Raw genomic sequence first — 24,861 nt, 5'->3', positions numbered from 1 at the left:
AATGTTTCTGCTGAGGTTAAGGTCATCTTTGAGCTTGTCTCCTTTCCTGTGGGTGGATTTTGTGTATTTCCCGTTCTTCAGCCTACATTTGGAAACCCTTTGTAGTTCCTTCCCATGGATATTCAGATTCACACCTTCCTCTGTATCCTCCTGGATAAGACTCATTAATTCTCCTTTGTCTTCCAGCACAGACCTCCCTGCTGCTTCTCCTCTGCTTTCGCAAACCAATCTATTAAAAACAAACAGCCCCCAAAACACTTTGATCTATGTTTGTCAACAGTCCAAAAAGGATCTTCAAGGAATCTACTTAACCGTATTTATTTTCATTACACTTTCTTCCCCTTGTCCCTGCCTCTTGCAAACAAGAGCAGCTTTGCTCTTGGGCATCAGGACACCAACTGATTTCAGCACTTCTGTTCCTTGCTCTTCCAGGGAATGCAATAGTCTGGGAGGTTTAAGGTCCTTTTAGAAATACGTCCCTCTCAGGACATCTTCTACCCAGAGAAATTTTGCAAGGATGTTTTGGGGTCATTTATTGGCAAAGTGCACCTCGGTATCTTGGAGGACTCTGAGGAAAGAAAGGAAAAAACACATTTATGCTTGTGTATGCAAGGGCAGTTATGAGGCATCTCAGATGGTTGGGAGCATCACCTCTTTTCCTGGCCCGGTTGATCAGTCCCTTAACAAAACGTCTGGATCCCTCAGTTTTTAGTTCAAGGCTGAGTTACGCCTCTTTATAAGTGTCCTAATACCAGTCACTGGGGTTTTTTTCTTTTCTAGTTCTGAGGAAGCCTTATGTGGAGGTTGATGGCTCTTTATAGGTTTTGGGGATTTTTTTATATTAACCCAAGTGCATGGCCAGCACCCATCTTCCTTATTTTTTTAGCTGCCAAAAAATTAATCATTTCAGTTCATGTAGGACGCACCCTAACAGCGGTGTGGAGAATTCTCTCTTCCATGAAGTCGGTGCGTAAATGTCTGTTGTTCCCCTCTGCCTCGATTCACGCATTGATGCAATTTTTTCTGTAATTTTCACAAATGCCCAGTGCTCCTGCCTGACGCCACTGAGTTAACAGCAGAGCCAGCGTGCTCCGAGTCAGATACCGTTGAAATGTCATTAATTTGACGATATCTGCATTGTGTTTATTCTGAATGCTGTGAAGCATTCTTTATTAACACTTGATCTAAAATCATCTCCGTTGGCTCTAAGGACACAGTGCCTTGTGTGAAGCAGCTGGCCTTGAGGTTTTCTGTTTTCCTTCCACTCATTTTCGCTTATTCATTCACAGATGTTGACAATTTTTAAAAGGTCTTCTCCACCTACTGAAACCGGTGACAAATAGGTAAAGAAATTAGTCTGGGGGTGAACTTTTGGCTCTGTGTAGATTAATGGAAATGTCTCCATTGACTGGAGCGGTGATTTTGCCCTGTCTTTAATGAAAATTAGGCAAATCACGGGGCTGGTTTTGGCTAGCCAAGCACAGAGAAGGGTAGGAAACACTGAACAGGCAAAAAAATACTTTCCATAACTCAAAAGCAGATGAATGGGTTTCTACTAAGCTTTCTAAATCAAGTTGCTTCTGAGCTAATGGAATGCGGCCCGAGAAATAATATTTCTGAGAGGGGTAGGGAAAGGGAAAGTTACATTATAAATTACTGAAAACAGAAAATTTTAACACAGAGGAGTTTTCGTAGCCGAGTAGCACTGGAACAGCAAATCCAGGCCTTCTCAAAGAGATCCTTCCATACTGAAAGTCTTCAGCTGTGATAGCTCTCCTACTCTTAGCTGCACCTGGACAATTTCACTTCCTTCAGTGAAAAAAACCCTGCTCTCCAGAGTTTTGTAAATGAGCCAAGAGGTTTGGGGTTTTTTTTCAACCTTTTTTCAGACTTGAATACAAAGTACTTAAAGTGTTGAGCAACCAAACCTTCCAGTCGGTTATTGTACAATGGAGCTAGAAGGTCCCACCACACTTTTTTGTCCTGCCCCTCTAGCTCGGAGACACCTTTTTTTTTTTCCCCGATAATCCCTTTCCCGAGGCTGCATATTTGCAGAAAGTAATGGAAAACAAACCACTTTTAGAGGAGTTATTGCCTTTTTAAAAGTGCTAATTTCCTTGTGAAATTTATGCCTGCCAGCAGAGGCAGACGAGGAGCTCCGCAGGCAGCTCTAACGAGACAATTCATTAACTAGCGAGTGTACACACGCCATAAAAAACATTAATTCACAAAATGAAAAACTAATAGAGTGTTTAGCCTGTTCTTTATCACCGGTGACAGTCTGTGCTCTCCTCATCATTAGTGTTTACTGAACTGATGGGGACTGCAGCCCAGCCTGCTTATCACCACTCATCGCAAATGAGGTCGCGATGGTTTTTTCCAGCACGGCTGCCTTGTCCCCTCTCCCGCACTTGAATTTTAACATAGAGTGAAGGGCAGAGAGGCATGGAAGGAAACTTTCAATGCTAGCCTTCAGTTTTGTCTTGCTTTTCACGAGTTTTGGGCACAAGTTCTCCTTCCTTCTCCATCCTCGTCAGAACCTCAAGGAGATTTGCAAGGGAAAATCCCTTCCTTAAGCATCTCCCCATATGATCCTGGTTGCCTCTACTAGAGAACCAGATTCATCAGTAGGAATTTGCAAAGAATAATACTAATGAGAAGCTCTCCCTGAGCTTGTCTCTTCTTCACTTCTACTTGTCCTTTAAGTGTTGACATAACTTTGCCCCTTTGGCGCCGGTGAACGGTTTTGCCATTGATCCCAGTGAAAGGTGAGCCGGACCAGCGCTGAGTATTTAGACAATTCCATCCTCACATCTCTTGTTTGAAAGGTCCCGACCTGTTAAAGTATGTCCTTTCTTGGTATTTGGTTTGTTTTAACAAGAATCCCGGTTCTCTCCTGTGTTTCTCTATCAATCGATAGGGTCAGCTGTGCGCTTAGCCTGCATGCACATGGTAAATGTCCTCATATCTCAGAGCTTTGCAGGAGTCAGGGTCCAGGAGGAGGGTTGCAGCCATTTCATGGGAGACTCGGTGCTTGGTCTAGGTAGGCGCTGACTGTCGTCACCTCTGCTCATCGGCAGAGACAAGTGTTTGAAGAGACAAGTGTATGTAGAGACAAGCTCGTCTTGGAGTCAAGAGTTGATCTTACCCATCGTTGTGGAAGTGAAGGTCAGAGCAGTGATGTGCAGAGCCACCGTCCTTGCCAGCTGCGCAGGCTAGGGTTTGGAGCCTAAGAAGACAGCTGACATCAAAAATCAAAGTGTTAGATGCGAGATACGTTGGAGGTTGGACTAGATGACCTTTAAAGGTCCCTTCCAACCCAAACCATTCTGTGATTCTATGATCTTGGAAGTCTTAGGAGATATCATTGCTCTTTGTGATTTTTTTTCTCCATGTTTCAAATCTGTAAAGAGAACAATTTAGGTAAAAAGGAGCAATGCAGCAATATCTTCATAAATATTTTAAGTATCCTGCCATATCTAAGAGGCCCAAAGGTTCACACTTCTGAAAAGGAAGGGGGAGGATGTCAAACACAAAATCTAGTTTTGGTTCCTGAATTCCTGTAGCTCTTAAGTGAAACTCATGAACTTTGGGAGAATCAAAATCCAGTTCCAGATTTTATGGCTCATTCCAGTCCTTTTCAATAAAGCTCTGAGATCCCCAAAAAGACCAGTTCAGAGGTAGGCAGTGAGTGATCTATGCCTTAGAGCTTCAAATAATACTCCTGCAGCCAAAAACCGGTCCAAGCGGCCATATGGGTTGCATATAGTTGTTGTTGTTGTTCATTATTTCTCGAGCACCACAGGTGTGCAGAGCGCTTTGCAAGAGGATAAAAAGAGAAGGCCCCTGCTCCTTAGAGAGCTTACACTCTAAATTAGATCGAGACGGCATCTCGAGAGCAATAAGAGATCAAAGTGGGAGGAAAGATGTGTAACCACAAAAAGAAAAGCGGCTTGAGAGCAGGGTGCTGGTATTTATTCCCGCAGAGAGAAAATAATTTGAGTTGATTTGCTTTGTTTGGTTCTCTTTGGTTCTTTAGGTTTTTTTTAATCTCCAGCAAGTTCTAATGTATCTCCCAGGTCATGCAGCCAAAGCCAGCCGTCTCCATACAGCTACGTGGAGGCGATGCCCCATGCCACTTGTGTCGCCTTCAGCCGAGCTGTGGGCATCTCAACGACCTTCCTGTCGCCCCACAAAGCCCTCGCTCATCAGCATCACCACGGCGGCAGCTTTCCTTTACCCGGCTCTGGCCCAGATTAACAGACCATGGCTGGACAGAGAGATGGTTCTTTAATGGTGACATATTTTTAAAAGAAAATCATTTCCTCCTGCTGCTTGGCTTTAGAAGACAGAGGTCTCCTGGCATATGTCTTCCTTCAGAAATTTCACCAAAGTAGGTCCTTGGTGTTGCATCTAATGTGCACACTGTACTGCCATACTCTTCTTTCCTTTAAAAAAACCCCACATAATCACATATCTAATTCCTCCCAACTTCACACATTTTTTTTTTACTTGAAATAACCAGATATTCTTCTATTAGAGTAGCCATTTTGTCTCCCAGTGGCATCGTCACCTCATTATGCTAAAAGCTGTAGGAACAGGAGATGTGCAGAGCTTAGAGTCAGTTTGAATAGCAGTGACGGATAAAAACACGTTATCCGGGTTTTACGTGCTGAGAACTAAAGCACAGAAAGAGAAAGCAGTGCACGAGATCCCCGGAAAAGTCTCCAGCAGAGAGGAGAGTTAACCCTGAGTGTCCAAAGGCATAGTCCAGCACATAACCCATAGCAAAGTTCCTTTTGCGTGTGCGTATTTACGATTATTTTGGAGTTTCCTCTTCTGGAGTGGAAGGGAGTAAAAAATTAAAATTTAAAAAGCTGTGAACTGGTCCTTAATGTTTCCTGTGGGGCACAGCAAGCATTTCATGCTGCATCTCTTTTCCAAATAAGAGGGGGTTTTTTTCCCCAACAGAGTTGTAAAATTTCTCTGCGAGCCTTTCCCCTGTAAAGCAAATGCGCGTAGTGCTGTGTAAAGCCTGAGTACGTTGGAGGTTTATTTCTGAGGTTCAGGTTGCACCAGAGCCGAGGCAGAGCCTGTAACCTTAGATTGATTTTTCTCCTCTCGCTATTAAATCATTCAAATCTGTTAGCAGTCACTCTGCTCAAGCAGGGAGCAGGCAGGACGCGCTATTGTAGACCTCGATTGGTTACAGAGGTTTGTTTATGGGCAACGCGACACGTTTTGTTTAATATTCCAGAGGTCTGGTAATTTACATCCAATCAATTTACAAGGTACAATCTGTCGAGAGGCACCAGCGTCTCATTGAATTGCAAAATGATTGAAATCATTGGTGACAACGAGTGTGTTAAGTTTATTTTTCTAAGATTTGCTGGAATGAAATGTTCCTTCTCCTTGGAGTGAGATATCTTGGCTGTGCTAGAAGAAATCCCAAGCAAAACTGTAACTGCTATTTGGCATCACGAGGTGATCACTTAAGACAAATTAAATTCATCTGTTTGGGCTGCAAGATGATAAGGACCAATGGAGCAAGGTGTTGGCCCCTACTTACCCAGCCGTTGGGTATTTTGTTGGCCAGGAGGGCTCATGTTCAACTTGGTGTAAGTGGGGTATGAAGGAGGAGAAGGGGAACAAGAAGTGGATGGCTGCTGATCTGCTGTTTTGCTTTTCCAGCATTTCATTTGGAGAGATCTCCCTCTTTAAGCAGAGAGCTCAGAGTGTGCTTTGGTGGGTTGAATGTCCATGCAACGCAGGGTCACCCTTTGCCCAAAGAACTGGCCAACTCCAAAGCCAGCTTCAAATTACATTTTTTTATTCAAGACCCCTTAATAATTTCGGCTCTGGTTATTTTTTGCTGCCACAGCTTCTTCTGTGAGTTCGTGTTGCCAAGGATGATGGAGTAAAGCTATCTTGAGTGAGACTTAAAGAAATGGGATTTTCTTGTTGGCTGTGAAACGGTCCTTTCTGGATGTCCAGAGAAGGAGAAAGGAAAATTAATGGGCTCTGAAAGGCTTCTTTTGATGGCAAAAAGCAAAAGTACACTACAGCGTCCCCATCATGCATGGAAGGAATTGGTATGCAGCCCCCAAGCCAACATCTGACCGTCCTCCCCACTGGGGGGGCTCTGAACACCCAGAAGGACTTCAGTACTCTGGCTTTAAATAAGGAGCAGATTGTCCCCGTCTCCCTCCTCCTCTTATCTCCAATGACAAATATAATTACAGCTTCACTTAAATTGCTGTAAATGAATTCTGGAGAGTAGAAAAATTGTGTGTGTATCTCTCCACTGCAGAAATTAGCTGACTCTTGCATTTCGGATGATGGGTCCATCCATCTCCACCGCTTGCAGGGAGGCATCGCTGGAGCAAGCTGGCACGATCGAATGCAGGGCTGCAGCCCCGGCACTGCTAAAGAGTGATGATTCTTTGCAGCGAGTCCATCTCCAGGAGTGAGGCTGGTAGAAACTTCTCAAAATGTAGGTTTTTTTCACTAAAAATAGATGGGTTTTTTTCCCCCATAATAAACGTGAGGTTTCCTACTTTCTGCTGTGACCAAATAAGCACCCCTAGACCTGATCCTGAACCAAAAGTCCTGCCACCCTCCAAGGAAACAAATGTCACTTGGAGGTCTCTCAGCTGAAAGGTGGGTGGCAGCTGGACAAACAGCTCTCACAGCTCCTTCGAGAGTCATCTCCTAACGCCGTTACCTGGAAATCAGAGGCTGTGTGAATAAACCCATCACCCTCTCGCTGATAATTTCATTTTCTTTGTGGGAAGAGACCTCAGTGAGCAGAGAGAGGCTTGGAGAAGTGTCGGGGTGTGCTGGGGAGGGGGCATCCTTGTTATTCCCCTTCATCCTGAGGGGATTGTCACTCTCATTTCCCTCTTTTACGCTCCAGGCCACGTAATTATTTTCAACGGTATTTGCCAGGCTCTGAATTTCTCTACCGTGTCTCTTCGTTACAAAGAAACTTCATAAATATTGCGGTGATCGGAGGAGTTGCTGAAGGAGGCTACTTCCAAGAGCAGTGTTTTACATGGCTTCACTCCTGCCCGCTTTTCTCCATTGTAATTCTCAGTAAATTTAAATGCATGGTTAGGCACTTTGCGCAAGCTTCTCTTTTGCTTTGTCGCGCTCCTTTAATTGTACAGTTCTGTCTTGTGTGTTTACCTCTGTTTCCATTTGTTTCGCACAAAATAGATTGGGGCTTTTTATCTCCTGATTTTGGTGTGGTTTTTTTTCTTTTCAGAGTAGATCTGAAGGTGTATTTAATTTTAGGAGCGAAGCCAAAGCTCCACGTAGGTTCCTCTTTCAAAACAGGCCTTTGGCTGTACAAGCAGCGGCAAGTGACATTTACTTAATCAGGTTTCATCAAAATGAAAGTTTATTGTCAACGGTTCCTCGGTGATGTACAAATCCTTTCTGTGCAGAGTTGCGTTGGTGTCTGCCTAAGTGTTTATCGTGCAACGAACGTTAGTGCAAGAGAAGAGAGGAGATGTTTCCTGAAGCCAGCAGATAGCAAACCTGTATTATTCAGGTTGATCACAGAACAACTATGAGCTGAAAATGTGAAGCAACCATGAAAAAAAGCAGATATGGTAGAGCAAAGGCATATTCCCAGGGGAGACGGGAAAGCTGTAGTCCCGTTGTGGCACCAATTACAGCTCAAATCCGGCGTACGGCTCTGGTTACCCGTGTTCAAGACAAATTAATTGAAACCAGAAGGGGTACAGAGAGTTGCTTTTGTCAAGCACTGGAAGAGGCTGCCCAGGGAAGTGGTGGAGTCACCATCCCTGGAGGTGTTTAAAAGAGACGTAGACAAGGCGTGTAGGGAAATGGTTTAGTGGTGGACTTGGCAGTGTTAGGTCTGCAGTTGGACTCGATGATCTCAGGGGTCATTTCCAACCTAAATGATTCTATGATTCTGTGAAGAGGGATGCCAGGGATGGAGAACTTCATAAGGCAAAGAATAATGTTGGCGTATGAAGAACCAAATATAAAACATCAATGACTAAGTTTAGGCTGGAAATTAGATTCCAAACATTAACTCCACTGTTTGAGAAGCGATGTTTTGAAGGAGCCAGCAAGGGTAGAAATCGTTAATACGGCACACAAGTTTATAGTCAAGGCCATGAGACACAAGGCTTGTGGGGACTGGACTTGATGATCCAGGAGATCCCTTGCAATCCCATTATTTAATTCAAGTGGAAGTTGTCTAAGCAGGGCTGCCTGATTTCAAACATTGCTAATCACCCTGTGCAGGAAGTCATTTCTAAAGTGCTGCTTGAACGAGGACTTGAACTCAGATATTTGGGATACGCTTCCTCTAATTAGGGCGGAATATATGATAACAGCGTGTTACTCTTGTCAGCGAAGCTACTTCTGTAGCTCGAGTGGCAGCAATTTGAGTTGCAGGGGAGAAGGTTCAGGGTTCAGGCACTGCCATAAAATGTAAGGGATGAAGGCTGCAGAGTTAGAGCCGCACTGACACTTCTCCGAGAGACGAGGCTCTTGTGGTCGGGCTAAACTCAAGGTGGTTTTTTTCAAAGAGGTCTCAGTGGGAGGGAAACAGTTGGTCCATGACCAACTCATACCTGTTGCCTGCTTTTTAATTGCTTTACTGCCTAAGAGCTCTCTTTATTAACAAGAACAAAGAAAGCCTCCCAGATGCCTCTGAAGGGGTGGGGGCAGGCAAAAATTCACTTGAGATTACATGGAGAAGTCTATGGTGACCAAAAAGGACCATCTTTCCTGTCGGTGCCATGCCTTGGCTCCTGAGCAGCTCTTTTCTCACTCCAAGCAGAGCAAGATAAATGTTTCTGGATTTTGCAGCCACAGAAATACTCATCACAGAGCAATATCTTCCCAAGCAAATGTATTCCGGTGGTTGATTAAACCCCTCAGATTCACTTTGGAGTTTAATCAATTGCAGAAGCAGTTTGTTGTTTCGTACTCTCTCAAATTATAGAGGTTATTGCTCAGCCAAAGGTGGGAGAGAACACACGTATTTAGGATGGAAGCAGACAAGATGCTGCGGTTGCTAAAGCTGAGCGGTATTGATGAAATATGTCACAGATTTATACTATCTTCTCTTGCTAGCCATGTCTCCTGGCCAGGACAGCCATGCCAGTCTGGAACACCTTCCTGCATCCGAACAGATCCTGCAAACCCTGAGTGAGCTGGCCAGGTCTTTCCAAGAGATGGCTGACCGCTGCCTGCTGGTTCTGCATTTGGAAGTCAGGTAAAAGCCCTGAATTCATGGGTGGCGGGTGAGCTTGGGAGGCTGTCGGTTATGATTGAGCCCAGAGTACATATTATGGCACTTAAGACAGATACACTTGCCTGCTGTGGCATCAAAGGTCAGTCCAGAAATGCCAGATCCCGTCACCATGGGCGGCCACATGTGGGATGGAGGCAGGGTACCGAAAGTGGAATTTCCTAGGGAGGTCTGTGTCTTCTGTGTCAGGGACTAGGAAAAATGGGGTTTAGGGGCTTTGTCCTCGGAAAAATTGCACAATGATTTTTTTTTATAGTCTAACAGGTGTCTGCACATTTATTAGCCCCTGCGCTTTGGAGCTTTTCATACTACTTTTTCAAATAGTATCAGAAACTGGGGAACCAGCTGGATTTTTTGTAAAGGGATGGATAATTTTATGATGTCTCTGACTTCACATGCAAAGATCAAAGGCAGCAAATCCCTTTCTTCAGGCTGCCAGCTGTCCACTCTGGGGCTGGGAAGATATTTTTCCCTTATGCATCATATTGGCCAGGTGTTATTTTCATTGCTTCCTTTTTCTCTGAAGCATCAAATATAAAAGGATGTCGGAGACAGGCAATGAGACTTGATGGACCATCGGTTTGTTCTGCCGTGACATATCCTGAGCCATATTGTGTCCTTGTGTACATTGGCAGAGTTCTGGTGAAGTCAGTATATAGCTTTAAAAAAAAAATACACATTAGTTATTGTCAGCAGCCCTTCAACCTGCTATCCATCATCTGCTGGCCACTTGATTGCAGGCATCACAGATGAGCTGGGGTTTGAAGGGTTTGAGGAAAAGACGGTTAAGTTACGGAAATGGAGCAGCTTTCCAGCTGCGATGTACTGCGAGGTGATGCCCAAGCTAACCCAGACTCGTGGTATGGGCACCAGCCTGAACGGGTTTCTGGCCTCGGTCCTCTGTGGCTTTCCATCACACTTGGGTTAAGCAGAAATAAGTGCAAATCTAATTCAGGAAAAAAATGTTGCTGTCATTTTAGAGCAGACCATTGCCTGCTTCCTGTAGTGCTTCTAACAGGAGCCCCAGTTTGATGCTGTAAATACACCAAAGCATGTTAGTCTGTGCAACGCGTGGAAAGGATTGAGAAAGAGAGAAGCCAACAACCAGAAAAATCCCCAGCGGGGTGGGAGCTTCCCCATATTCATCACTCTGCATTTGCAGCTACCTGCAGTAACAGAGAAAAATCCTGGTCCCTCTGATGCCTGTTCCTAGCGGGTTTCTCTGAGATTCCTACGCCAGCTCCTCGGATCCATGCCATTTCCAAGGTGCACAGTGCAATGTGTATTCATTCACAGAAACCCTGTGCTTTAAACAGGCACTCGGAGCACGTTTATAAGGAGCCTGGGAATTTATCCAGCGTCTTGCTGTTGCAGGTGCGGTCTAAGAAAACACCAGCAAACAGCAAAGCGGATTTGAGACGATGCAATTATCCCCTCAGCTTTCTCCTCCCTTAGGGCCCCTGGTTGTTCACAGCTCTGCCAGATGCAGGTTGGCACCAGCCCGGTGTTGGCTTCTCCTCCGCCAATACCGTGTGGGCACGACCTGAGGACAGTGGTCACTGAGAACCTGCTCCTTGGCTTTATATCTGCTTCCTCAAAGGAAATCTGTTGGTGCATTCAGATCATTAGCCATTTCTTCTGTTACAAATAACCGTGGAGTTTTAAATTACTTAATGTCTGTTACAGCATTTTCCTATAAAAAGCCCTATATAGAATTATATAGGAACAGGCACTAAAGAGTATAAACAGATGTTTTTACTCTTGGAATTGCCGTAAATTGAACTTGCTTGTGATGGCCACCTCAAGGATGTCTTCCAGGAGGATGGGGGACATGCAAGCCAGGACATACCTGTCACAGCTTCTCCCACCCCAACACAACTCCCCGCTGTTCGGGCCAGTCCGGTGTGAACTTTCTGACTCGGTGTGCTGATCCTGAGTTATGCTTCGAATGCAAGGGATGTTTCACCCAGGCTGTGGTTTGGCTGTGTTTCCCTGAGAGATGAAATTCAGAAGAACCCGACCAACCTTCTGTCCCCGTTGAGTGATTTGGGTGAAACCCAAGAATTACAAAAGTAGAAGGAGTTTTGCTATCGACTTTGCTGGGCATAGCATTTGCCTCTATAGGTTAAAGAGAATGTACTTAATTACAGGTTTCTGCAGAACCCTAATAAGTGATCTGAACGCACACAATTTCTCCTTTGATGGAAGGATGATGGTTGGGCATGGTGCCTACAGCCCTACCAGGCAGGTGAACAGAAAAGAAAAAAGTTGCAATAGCATTAAATGCTTGGGAATAGGCACAATCTTGGCCTGCTAATTATCATTCCATGTCCCCTGGCTCACTCCTTCTGCCAGTTATAACTGTTATTGGGTCTTCACGGTAGAGTTCTTATTTGAGCATCGGTAAGGAAGTGCTGCTGAACCAGCATGTGTGAGGTTGGAGAACCTGGTGAAAAGACACTTGGCCACTTTACTGGGATGATGTAGGTCAGATCAGTTAATGAAGGGTCCTTTGTTTTCGCCTCTCAAGATGGGACAATGACATGTCAAGAGGATGATGTTTTTAAAACAGACATAACCACCTCTTTCTGAAAATTAGTTATTTTTTACTTGTTTGAACATTGGAAAGAAAATAAGAAGGCAACACTTTGCATACCTACCGATATTTTAACGTCGGGGTTGTTGCATTGTAACATCTCTCTCTCCTGTCTCGCAGAGTTCATTGCTTCCACTACCTGATCCCACTGGCTAAACAAGGGAACTACGCCATCGTCGCCAACGTGGAGAGTATGGACTATGACCCCCTCGTCGTCCGGCTCAACAAGGACATCAGTGCTATCGAGGAAGCCATGAGCGCCAGCCTCCAGCAGCACAAGTTCCAGTACATCTTCGAAGGTCAGTCATTTACTATAAGAGTTTGGTTCTTACGAAATGATTTTTCATTCTCATCCCAAAGCTCAACACTATTCTTTTGGGGGCTAAGGCAACTGTGGTATGGTTGCCACCTACAGTAGATTGATAAGCGAGACCCATACAAACACAGGGCATCCAAAAACCCTGTCGCCTCCATACCATTTCTGAGCGTATCTGGCTGAATAGGAGAAACAGGCCCATGCCAAGTAGGAAAGCAATAAGTTGACGTACATGCAGGACAGTTCTTCCTCGGGAAGCCGTAGGGCATGTGTATATATTACAAACACGGCTCTATTATGGCACAGTTCCTATCTGAAGTGTAGCCATTCCATTTCTAAAATTAAATTTAGAGAACATTAGCTCTTCTGATGTCTCATCTGTCGTGATTACCTTGGAGAATATAAATCATGTCTTGGTTCATCTCCCCTGTATTTATTTGCAGCGCTGACGCACAGTTCTCTTGCCTGCGCGCCAGGATACGTGTCCTTTTATGTGGTGGTTGTTCAAAGTCAGGAGGAGATGGGGACTGGAGATGTACCCATGGCCCAATATAATATGTCAGCAGGGGTGAAGGCTTTGCAAGCCTGGGTAGCCTTATTTTGGCCACTGCTTACTGGTCCTAGAGAAGGCTTTCAGTTCCCCCCCATGCCCGTGTAGCTATTGATGGAGCATTTTTTAATCAGATGTTTTCTGAGCTGTGTGAATCTGTGGCAAACTGAGTGATCACCAGCATGTTGTAGAGCTCCTCTTACAGCTCAGGTCTGCTGTGTCTGTTTGAGGAGAGTGCAATGGCTCCACACAGGGTCCTGGGGACCATTCACATCTCGCTGACCCATAAGGTTGAAATTCATACACATGGTCTTCATGAAATGTAGGCACCTCTTAAGCTCAGTTTTGGGGTTTGCATATACCCTGTGCTGGTTGCCTGTGCATGAACATATTTTCTTAATTCAGACTTATAGTCGATGTCTAGTCTTGTACAGACCTGTGGACTGAGTGAATAATTAGGCTGGGGTTTTTCTATTTGGAATGTGACATGAATGGATACATCATTGTGGGGTTGGCTGTGACTTTTGGCAGCTGGCTTATGTCCTTCAGCAGCAGAGGAAAAATGGAGACATCATTCAGACACAAGATACTGTTCAAAACTGATCCGGGAGAGGTTGCACATGAAGTGCATTGAAATGCAGCTCATTTCTGCTCTTGTGAACTGCGAGTTTACCAGGAAAAAAAATACCACCCTTGATAACAGATTAAAATACTATCATTTTGTAGGAGCAGTAGTGGTCCGTTGCTCTGCCCAGAGAGAGGGACTGAAAGGGACATTATGCAAAGCCTGATTATAAATCTGGAAGTGCCCCGAAACAGCAATGGCTGTAATAATGCAACTTTCCGTTTTTATAGTGTTTGGGAGTGTTTTTTGTATTTTCACTAAAGGAGGAAACCTTGAGGAAAGTCCTCCTAAAATGCGCAGGGAAGTTATTGAAGGCTGTTGCCACATCCAGTGTATCTCCTGTTCCAGTTCACATGTACTGATTCATGGGTTTTATGATGAATTATTGTCCCTAAATGTCTTCCTCCTGTGATTTTATTGTTTGTTGTCCCCCTCACCCCTGCAGGTTTGGGCCACCTTATTTCCTGCATCCTTATCAACGGCGCCCACTACTTCAAGCGCATCAGCGAATCTGGCATCAAGAAAATGTGTAGGAACATCTTCATCCTCCAGCAAAACCTGACGAACATCACCATGTCACGTGAGGCTGACCTGGACTTTGCAAGGTGAGGAGAGCATCTCACATTGTGTTTGTTAGTATTTTGATGTCCACAGGTACAGAGTTAGCTCCTTCCAAAAGTTTCACCACTCGTGCGTGCAACTGGATGGATATCAAGTTCGTAGAATATTGGAATCATAGAATTGTTTGGGTTGGAAGGGACCTCAAAGCCCATCCAGTTCCAGCCTCCCTGCCGTGGGCAGGGACACCCTCCACTAGCCCAGGTGGCCCAAAGCCCCATCCAACCTGGCCTTGAACACCGCCAGGGAGCCAGGGGCAGCCACAGCTTCTCTGGGCAACCTGTGCCAGGGCCTCACCACCCTCACAGGGAAGAAGTTCTGCCTCAGATCTCATCTCAATCTCCCCTCCTTCATCTTAAGGTCATTCCCCCTTGTCCTGTCACTCCATGCCTTTGTCAACAGTCCCTCTCCAGCTTTCATAGTTAAACCTCTAGATGTCTTAATCATAACATTCACTTCCCTCCTTGTTGAGCAACATTCAGAGCAACATGGATCACTTAAGCTCAGCATGTGCTCAAAGTGGAGGTCCCACCACAGCGTCTGTGCTTGGGGCTTCCTGTTGGTGTGGTTCTCCCTAGACCAAAACCCAGGGAAGGAAAATTTCTAGGTATAGGTCTTGGGTGGAACCTAAACTGGATGACTCTGGGACCTGGATTCATGCCCAGGTAAGTCATACTTTGGTTCGCTGAAGGTTTAAGCTTTTTCCAACTCTCAGGAGTGTGTGTGAACCTCGGGGATGCCAGGTGCTGTCTCCCTTCAAGTTCTGTTGTGCTTAAAATAGTAGTAATAGCCAAATAAACACAAGACTGGACATGACAGAACTTCTGCAAGTTTCTCACCAATCTTGCTGCTTTATTCACTAAAGGGAGATCATTTGAGGAAGAAGCAGACACTAAATGGTGTATGGACACGGACCTAGGGTGCTGACTGCCGGTAGCTGTATTGGCTGATCATCTGTGGCAGCAACTGGTTCAGCAACAGGCAGCTGAGCCCAAGAAATAGCCAAAGGGAGAGTCTGGAACTTGCAAATTAAGGCATGTAGATCAAATGAGAGAGTTTTGTGTGACATTCGGCTACGACCCACCACAAACACTGGAAATAGTTGGTGTCATCATGTGGCCATCACTCTTGGAGACTGAATTAGGAGAGAAGCATGACTCCCTCAGATGAGGGAGAGTAGGCATGACTGAGTGCCTCATTTACTTGGGCTCTCGTATGGGGAATGATCTCATTATTGAATTAGTTTCTTCATAATAACATTGACATGGAGAAGTTATGAATGCTGAGGCCTGGAGGAGGGGGAGAGAGAAAGATCCATTACTAACTCTCCAAGGAACAGAGTTCCCAAATTCAATCTTTCCTTTTTTTAAATGATTTTTTTCCCCCTGATCTGTTGAAATGTTAAATAAATTAGCCCAGTTTTTTGGCAGGCAGAACAGAACCTGAGCATGTGCTGACAGCACCCAAATAATGAAATGCTGACCAAGCGCTGCTGGAGGCTGGCATGGCATGGCTGGCCATTTTCCGGAGAGGTCTTTGCAGTAAGAGTTGAATAGCCATGGAGCTCTGAGTCCTAGTGCTGCGTAACTGGCGTGGAGTTTGAAGGGGGGGAACGTGTTCACCCTCCCGATCCTGCTTGATGGGTGATATGCCAGACCAGCAGTTTTCACAACATCAAGCATTACCAGTTGTCTTCATATATGAGTTACGTGACAAATAGATTTTCCGCTGCGCCATTGGGGCTGTTGGGTGCCACCACCGACAGCTGTGGAGCTTGGAAGAGATACCTGAGCTTCTGCACAGCAGCATCAGCTCCTTTGTGGTACCCATGATACAGATTTCTTCCCATAATATAAATTCAACAACATTTCTTCTTAGCTTTCATGACCGCGTCGCTTCCCTCTTTCTTTTGGGGCAGATTTCTGTGATCTAGAGAGTATGTTTTATTCTTTTGTTCTTCAGATGACTCCTGAATGCTTATTACTCAGATTCTCCTTTTACATAAACAAGGTGTCTCGTGCATCCAAACCCTGCCCTGCTCACCTGAATTTACAATTACCCGAGCAAGTTCTCACGTTACCCCAGGGACTCCACTTACCGAGGTCTATTCAAACTATAAAATAAACATAACAGTTCACCCCCAGAAAGCATAAAATAGCATCAATGTAGGATAAAAGTGATTCGTACTTCTGTGATATAGCTCACACAGGAATCTGTAAATGCTTTGTGCAGTAGCTAACTATCAGTTTTGCCTTTTTAAAGATGAGAAACATAGAGCAAGTGGTTATTTCGTGTACGGGAGCAGTAGCAGAACTGGTGGAGAAATATTCACTCACCCTGCTCTTCCTTCCCCCCTGCACCTCCTGGTACCTGGGGTAAATTCCCTCCCCGCTTCACTTCTCCAAGGAACTGGGTGGTCATTACTGAAAGGGAGAGAAGATTTCTGAGGTGGGTCTAACCCAGCTTGGGACTCACTGCCCCATGTCTGGTCTTGGATTTGCCCTTGTGCAAAATAATTCACATTTAGTCCGATTTCTTCAAGGAACTTGATTAGAAGTCATGCGCTCCTTTGGTAAGGGAAAGATGTAATGGGGATTTTTTTAATGGTGTGGGGGTTTTTTTCACATACACAGAAAAATAGATTTTTCTCAGGTAGTTATGGAGCACTTTGCCCTCCAGGTTGGATCTAAGCCTCATCTGAAGCCAACTGGCTCATGCCTCCCCTGGACAGTCAGTTCGCTGTCCCTGTTGCTCCCTTGCCCTCTTGATATTTCTTTGTCCGTGAGAGTGTGATACTCAGGGTTCAAGAAGCAAACAGCCCCAATTAAGGATCAATACATCACTCTTGATATGATCATTCTTCATACATTAAGTTTTAATTCTGGAACAGCTCCTTTGTGGTCCTTTTCTGAAAGTGAATGCATTTAAAGTCTGATGTGCTCAAGTTTATAGGAAAGACTGGTCCACTTGAGAAAAGGCCAAAAGACTTTCAAGATTTTCCTGGGTGTCATGCTTTTGATTTTTGTTTTTCACCTTTTATATATTCTTCGCGGCTTTCTATGGGCCCCAAAGAGCACTGGACATCCCCATTCTTCTCGTAGCTGGTGCCTTAGCCAGTAGAAACCCCAACCAGGGAAGCCAGAGGGGGAAGATCTTTCTCCTCTGAAGCCACAATCACGTAGAGGATTCACAACAAAATCGTAACGTGTGTAACACTCACTGGTTCTGGTGACTCTTGCTGTTTAAACCACATTTTTCGAAAGATCTGTAACCTGCAGGTGACAACAGCAGCTTAGGGAGTAGTACCATGGCAGGGGGAAAATTTGTTTCAAATGAGTTTTGCTTTGAGAGTCTCAGTTCAAGGTAGAGCCAGGTAGGGAAACTCTCTGCAGAGCATCACGAAGCAGAGCCAGAGCACGTTTCCATTGAAAAAAAAATAAATTGCCAAGTTCTGCAAGGAGTTTCTCCACCAACAGGAGAAAGGACAAAATAAGCTGGTTCTGACTGCTGAAGTGCCACAAAAGGACTTACTTGTAGCATTTTCTAAATTTCCTGAAAATATTAATAGGTTTTTCCCTTATATACTTGTGCAGTATCTAGGCCAGCAGAAATGCAGTCAGTCGTTAGGGCATCCACTACCATATTAAAGAAAAAGCAGTATTTTCTTCTAGGCATATACTGCAAAGTCTGGAACTGAGCGTGAGTTCCAAATACCTCCAACTTTTGGAAGTTTCAGACCCAGAATTAGATTTATGGCATTAGGGGGATAAAATGCAGCTTCAAATTTGGGTTCCACTTCAGGTCTTTTCCCTTGTGCCTTCCTTCCTACTCCCCCTTTAGCCCCACCAAAAATCACACTGGCACGTTTATGCAGAGATTTCATCAGAAATAGTCCAAAAGGGCTAAGTTTCTGTTTCAGACTCATCCTTAAATAAAATATCATTCAACTCTTAGATGTTCATTTTTCATTGGAAAAAAAAAAACCTTAAATTTTCTCAGACATACAGCAGTGATAAAATTGCCCTATTCTTGAAAGTTAATTGAGGTGGTTGTAAGGGGAAGGGAGAGACCGGTGATGAAATGTGAACATTTCATACAACACAGTGTCATTTTGACCTCTGAGATAAAGGTTTTCGAGTGGTGCTACTCGTCGTTACTGGATCTGAAGGTGTCCTTCATCCCTTAAATGGTTTGCAGCACAGTGAACCTGAGGTGTCTGTACACCTAAGAGTTAGATCGGAGGTTCCCCTGCTGCTACCGTTCGAGTTAGCAGTTGCTACGGCCATCCATCCCACGGGGACCAGGAATCTTTTCCTGCTGCTAGAGACGTTACCGTGGCCCTTGGCTCTGACCGTGTCTTTCTAGTAGATGTAGCACCTACGTTGTCAGTGCCGGTGGATCCCAACAGCTCAGGAGAAGTCCCCAGTGAGGAGGTATGGGGAGAAGCCATCAGCATGCCAGATGGTTGTTCATAGGTCGGCCATGAATAAGCCCTTGAAATGTAGTTCAGATGCCTGTGATCAAATCTGTCGGTATACAAGGGCTGCTTGAATTTTCATCATTCACAAAAGAGAATGACCTTTGCTTCCGCTCCCCGGCAAAATACAGCTGCAGCTGCTGCTCTGACCTTGTTCCTCTGTGGCTGTGCTCTCCTGGTGACGGCCCTGATGCTACGATATACATGTACTTGCTTGTATTCTTATGTTCTTGGGCAAACATCTTCCCTCCACCCATACAGCCACCTGCAGAGAGTCAGGAGAGAACAGCACCAGTCCTCGTACTGGTTTCAAAGTGAGAACTGCCAAGGCATTTGTAGGAAGCAGTTACAATTAACGCCGGGTAACACCTGGAAACACAGCCTGTACCCAAAACCTGTCTTTATTTAGTTGGGAAGGGTAAGAGAGTATAGAGGAAGGAGGATGCAACTGGACCACGAGCTTTCTTTCAAACCAGTGTCAAGCTGCTGCATCATTGGTCGGGTTGGGTACCAAGGTCAAGGTGCCGAAATGTCTGCGTGGGGCCCCACGGTGTGATGGGAAGGGACTAGTGTGGGTTTGGGAAGCTCTGGCACCTAATAAGCACTCTCTTTTTGCTTGTAAGTTTGAGTGAATCACAGCAGCAGAGTGGAGATAGACCCTACGCGTTTCGGACTAGCTCAGTGACAAGAGGCCGAGATGCCCTTTCAGCACAAACATCCACGGACGTGGCAGGGTTGTCCCATCCGGCTCTGATTTTTGCATGGGGAGAATGGAAAATACCACCGGGAGCAATCTCCGAACCGCGGCAGCGGGATTTCAGCGGGCGCTTTATTTCAGAGTGCAGTTCTGGTTGGGATGGTCGGCATTCAGGGCTCCTCTCCTGCTACGACTGGCAGGCAGGGATTTTTTTTTTTTTGTTTGATTACTGAGAGGCAGGAGAGATTTGTGCCTCTTGCCTAATGCGCGAGACTGTCCCAGCCAGGAAGGATAAGCAATAACTTGCTGCCATCTACTGGGTGCTGCAGAGGGAAGGGGAAGCCAGTGTGCATTAGAGATCCCTTAGACATCCCAGTGCTCTGAAAGAAGCCGTTTTCATTGCCAAATGTTATTTCTCTTCCTGATTTTATTCTTGATAAATACGGAAACAGCAGGCTGTGTTTGCTGCCTGGGTGCCCGGGTTGCCTGAGGATGTAGCTGGTTAGGAAGGCTTCCTTCGAGGGCCACTCTTGATTCTTGGCTTGTGCATGTTGAACCCCAGATCCAACAGATCCTCACCTGGATCTCCTGCCATCAGTGGGAAACTGCTCTTCTACTCTCAGGTGCCCCTGCAACGCTCCTGTGAGGGTCCTCCTCTGCCCGTCTTCACTCTTGGATGAAAAGGGTATCTATCTCAGATGTCTCTTGGGGCTGCACTCACATCAGGAGAAAATTTGGGTCATTTAAGATCATTCAGCTTGAGTAAAACCCACATTAGCTGAGTAGACAACTTGGGTACCAGGTCACTGTGACTCATGTATCCTGCACAGCACTAAGATGATTCAAACCCAAATGGAGCAGACCGCTAGAAAGGATACTTCAGGTAGAACTGAGTTTGAACCAGGCTTGTGTATGCTGCAGATCTGTTCTTTCTTCCCTCCCTGTTGTTGGAAATACTTAGTCCTGCTATTTCAAAGTTTCCTCGCCTGAAAGCCACATCTTTCTGCCTGTGTTAGGAGCAGCCTGCCCACGGGGGCCGATGTGCCCAGAAAGCTGCTGGGGAGATGCCGTGATGGATTCAGCATCTCAGCTGCCGAGAAAAGGCGGAAAACTGCAGCAAGTCATGGCCATGGCTCATTTTCCATGAAATATTAATCACTGGGTACAGGACCCAGACATGAGGAGCATGGGCACAAGAGAAAGAGTAAAATAGCGGAGATGTAGCTGTGGTCCAGGAGCAGTTGTTGACTCCTGGGACCCTGTTGACCTCGTTCATTACCTCTCCCACAGATCAGGCGTGAGGATCTTTGGTTCCCAGGTGCAATGGAACCGCTTCCATCATGAAATAGCTTTGACAGTCTCCCAGGTGTTCGGTCGCTATTGATGGGTGTCAAGACTGAGGGTGAAATTTCAACACATATGAAATGTGTTTCTCTGCATGTCAGGGACAGCAGATGGCTGTCACATATATATCCTATAATGCCTTGTCAGGGCTAGACAACCCTACAGATTGAACCCCTACCTATTGCAATCAGCTACCAAGGGGGTTTTTTTTTTGGTGTCCTGCTGTAGACATGTTGGTCACTGAGCCATCCCCTCTTGTCTCTGTTGGAGGGGAAAACTCTTCCTTGTTCATACAAACTGCAAATGTGTTAGTCTGGAGGAATTCCTCTCCCCTTGCTTTATAGCCCAAGGTTCTCAGTGCTGTGGAAGGTAAAAGTCACCAATGCACCAAGGAAGACCCTTCCCTGTAGAGGAGCCAGAAGCAGAACAGGCTCTAGAAGAAAAGCTTCTCTTTGCTGACAGCGTGGGAAAGACGTGTTTTCTCCATCACGATGCTGGACTCATGTTGTGTATCTGTGGAGCACGCCCTCATTTAGTTTTTGCTGCTTTTAATTAACAAAACTGCTTTAGTTTTCAATTAAGGACTTGGTTACAACAAAATCCGTATTTTCTTTTCCTTTATTTTCTCTCTTGTCTTCTCCCCCCTGTAGTTTCCACTGAGCTTTGATCTCAGCGCAGGTTTAATTAGCTATAATTAGTGGTTTCACTGCATTAACCAAAAATTCCAGCCACAGAGGATTAAAAAACACCCCTCAGCTTGATGCCCCCACCCTTTTGCTTCCCCCATGTGCTTTGAGGGATCAGAGGCTGTGTCCCCATACAGTCCTTCACCAGATGGGTGCCGCTGGGTGCTGCCCCGTGCATCCCAAACTGCTGCCCTGGTACGGACTCATTAAAACTACGCTGGAACAAATCACCCATTTATGTAGTTAAATTTCCAGTTAAATCTGCAGCTGCTAGGACTTTTAGTAGGACACCAATTTATGCCTTCACAACTTTTCATAGAGCGCTTCTTGGGGTTGCTGACTGTTCTCTGCATTACAGCAAGGTGCCTACTCAAGACTTCCCAAACTTTCAGCTTCTGCAGTCCTGCATGAGCTTCTGGAAGTCACAGCATGGCCATGTCCTTTGCTGGAGCTGCCCAGCTCCTCAGCACAGAAATGAGAGGGGTTTTGGGAAGACATGGCTCTGATCTGGTGAAACCCAAATCACCGGTCTGCTCTCCTCCATAGAGGTGCACAGGGAAGTATCGCATAGTTGGCCACGGAATTTCTCTGGTCCATCACAATAGAGCAGGAAGAAACCAAAGAGCTCATTGAGCTGGTCAAGTAAGAGCAGTGATGAGAATCAGGTCTTCTGTGAATATATCCACTCAACACTTGTTAGAGATTAGTGTACCCCACACCAGGCCCCACCAACCACTCATGTTGGAAAAGGTCTCAGTTCCTCTGACTGGCCTAGAAGCGTTACGGATATGCATGGAGACAAGACTGGAAAATGCAGTATTCCCAGACAGCTCACCTTGATGCCCAAGACTGGAGATCACAGAATGGTCCCAGTTCACTGTGGGTCAGGCGTTTCTACTTACCATGTCTGTGCCAAAATTGGCTGGTTTCAGTCTCATGCATGCACCCAATCTCCTTGCAGTGCTGGGAACCAAAAGGCTCTCCTTGTCCCCTCAGTTCTCCAGGATAAGAGGTTGGTGAAATTCAAATCTAAGCTTTACATCCATGAGTGTTTTAGAGAGGAGTTGGGCCAGTCTTTGAGTCAGTGGCCCGTGGTGCTGAGATATAAAGGAAAGGCAACACCCCTGTCCTGAAGCCTGAAAATTATTCTCAGACCGTCTCACCAGAGTGAGGGGAACCCATGCTCTGAATCCCATGTTCCCCCAGGACTCAGAAGCCATCTCTTGCTGTCCCAGGTTTGTCATTTCGGGAAGGGAAGCCTTCCCAAGGCCAGGAATTGCACTCCTCTTGCTAGGCCATGACCATCCCCTCCAGATATTTCTTCTTTGCCACAAAACCAGACTTCTTTGTGGAGCCTGATGTGTCCTGGCACATTACGAGATGGGTTCTTCATGCTATCTCCGGCTGAAGTTTCTCTCCTGAAGTCTGAAGGCTTAAAATTCCTTTTAATTCGCTGTCAGTGACTGCAGATGGTAAATTTATTCCCAGGATAATCTGTAAGAGCGCTGTGCTCTGGGCAGTCTTCTGTCACCTGGGTCCTTTCAGCCCTATCCCCTTCTGCAGGGTCAGTACACCCAAAGTGGTTCACTTAAACCAGCTGCTGGAAGGACATTGTTTCTCCCATCTTTTGGCATCCTGATGGACATCGGATGTGAGTAGACCCAAACCTGGTTTGCACAGGTCTGAAATACTCCCTAGAACAGCACTTGGCACTTTATCTGCCTCATCTGGAAAACCACCCCCAAAACATGCTGTATTTTATTTGCTATGCAAAACGTGGGGTCAGTACACAACAAAAGATGAGCAGCTCTTTACAGCGCACCGTCGCGTAGGAGGAAAGCAGCATCCAGCTCTGAAGGCTCGGCGAGCATTTGTGATTGCACTTGCATGTACCCTTAGCAAATACCACCTTCCTCTTCTCGTTCTCTGCACAGCGAGCTGTGACGCGACGCGGTAAATTAGAGCGGGGAAACGATCCAGCTTCGGGGGAAGGGCTATGTTTTGGGTTTTGCATCAGGTTTTTCTCTTTTTTGGCAGGATCAGCTCCCCGGTCTGGTTCACAGCGGGCCTTGCAAACAGCTGTGCTGGCACAACTGAAGGAGAGGGAACAAACAAGGAAATGAGCTGTAAGGCTCTGAAATGATAATGTTCCTGAAAATGGAACTTTATCTTAAATTAGGATAAGAAATCAGGGGTGAAGAAGGAATTGCTCAAGGTAGGAGCAGAGGGGAGGCAGGAGGAGGGAACGTGTCCTTACGCAGAAGTCACTGCTCTTCCTTCACCGTCTTTGGGCCATTTGGCCTCACCCCAGCCTAGTGATGGACAACTTTCCTTCTCAGGTTTGCTGAGTAGCAGATTTCTTATTCATTGAGTGTGTCTGGGAAATGCCTTGCCTGCTGCTGATTCTCCACATTAGGGAAAAACTCCAAAATGCCCTAATGGTGATATACCAGATGTTTGGAAGCAAAGAGCCTGACTCTTGGGGGATGACATTTCTCATGTTTGTCCTTAAGTAATTTTCGTGTAATGAGAGCACTTGAGCACACAAAGATGGAAAGAAAGTGGCTGAACCACCGGGTAATGACAGCACGTCACTCCCCTTCCTTTGGTGACTGCATGGATTATAAATTCCTCAAGGAGGGGATTTTGCTGGCTTTGTAATTAAAACACACACCAGGCATTTCACAGACACGTGGGCCCTGGCAGCCCGAAGAACACGCACTCAAGTCCAACAAAGCATTTAAGCCTGAGTTTAACTTTCAGACATATGCGTTGACCTGTTGAACTGATGAATGCTTGCTCTATAACTACAAGTCCGCCACAGTCACATCTCCATCGGAGCCGTCTGCCCTCGGTTCCCTTTACAGCAAGTAGCGAGAAGCGAGCATGATCAGACTGCGATTTTCTGAATTGGTTAATATTTTCTTTGAAATGAGATGAAGGGCCTCCTAGGAGTGCCTGTTGCTGTCTCACAAGGATGGGGGAGCAGAGGTGACCCGCTCAGGTGGAATTATCCATGGCAGACGTCTATCGCTAGGCAAGATGAACCCCTCCTCGGCTGCCCGGGGTCAGGAGGTGACTTTGCAGGTGAGCAGAACAATCCATAAGCACCCTCGATAGGTTTTTACACCCAGTAGCAGCCCCGTATGAACTGGATTGTGGGGCTGAATTCATTTGGCGGTTCCTACATCCTTAATGTCTGAACACGCTGTGGTGTGTGAAATCACATAGCGTCCACGCTTCACCGCTATCGCTCCATATAGCGGAGGAAATATCTTAAAATATCAGTTGGTACTGGAAGGCGCCGGTCCTGCCCAGGCTTTCCACTGTTGACTCAACAGTTTTATTTTGATCAGCCATTTCAGTTTTTCCCGGAGGCGCTTTTAATCTTCGCACCGTAACCTTTAAAGACGTAGGTTTGAGTGGCCTCCGTAATGATTTTCATTGCCTGAACGTGGATATCTGAGTTGCTCTGAGTAAAGAGATTAATTCAATTTTCCTAAACTGGAAATGTACTGAAAAACTGAGAGGCTTCATTGACTTTCTTTGCTTGGTTCTTGGTGTGTTAGTGAAGCAATCAATGGAGGTGAACTTCTCAGCCAGCAGAAACTGGCGTTCACGTTTCCAGGGACAGAAGCTCAGGAAGATGTGAATAAA

At 45.7% G+C, this 24,861-nt stretch overlaps 1 protein-coding gene across 1 annotated transcript in view; it reads left to right on the top strand.

The window, feature by feature from the left end:
• EXOC4 (exocyst complex component 4) overlaps positions 1-24,861 on the top strand; it is a 404,878-nt gene that overhangs the window by 358,555 nt on the left and 21,462 nt on the right. Inside the window, exons 15-17 of the mRNA XM_054837585.1 lie at positions 9,118-9,259; positions 12,012-12,190; positions 13,828-13,987. Of these exons, the coding sequence (XP_054693560.1) occupies positions 9,118-9,259; positions 12,012-12,190; positions 13,828-13,987 (481 nt within the window). The remainder of the gene's footprint in view (positions 1-9,117; positions 9,260-12,011; positions 12,191-13,827; positions 13,988-24,861) is intronic.

This window comes from Grus americana, chromosome 1, assembly GCF_028858705.1.
Source record: "Grus americana isolate bGruAme1 chromosome 1, bGruAme1.mat, whole genome shotgun sequence".
Classification (NCBI taxonomy): Eukaryota; Metazoa; Chordata; class Aves; order Gruiformes; family Gruidae; genus Grus; species Grus americana.
Note: the sequence above shows the minus strand (reverse complement) of the source record. Positions and strands in the feature narration are given on the sequence as shown.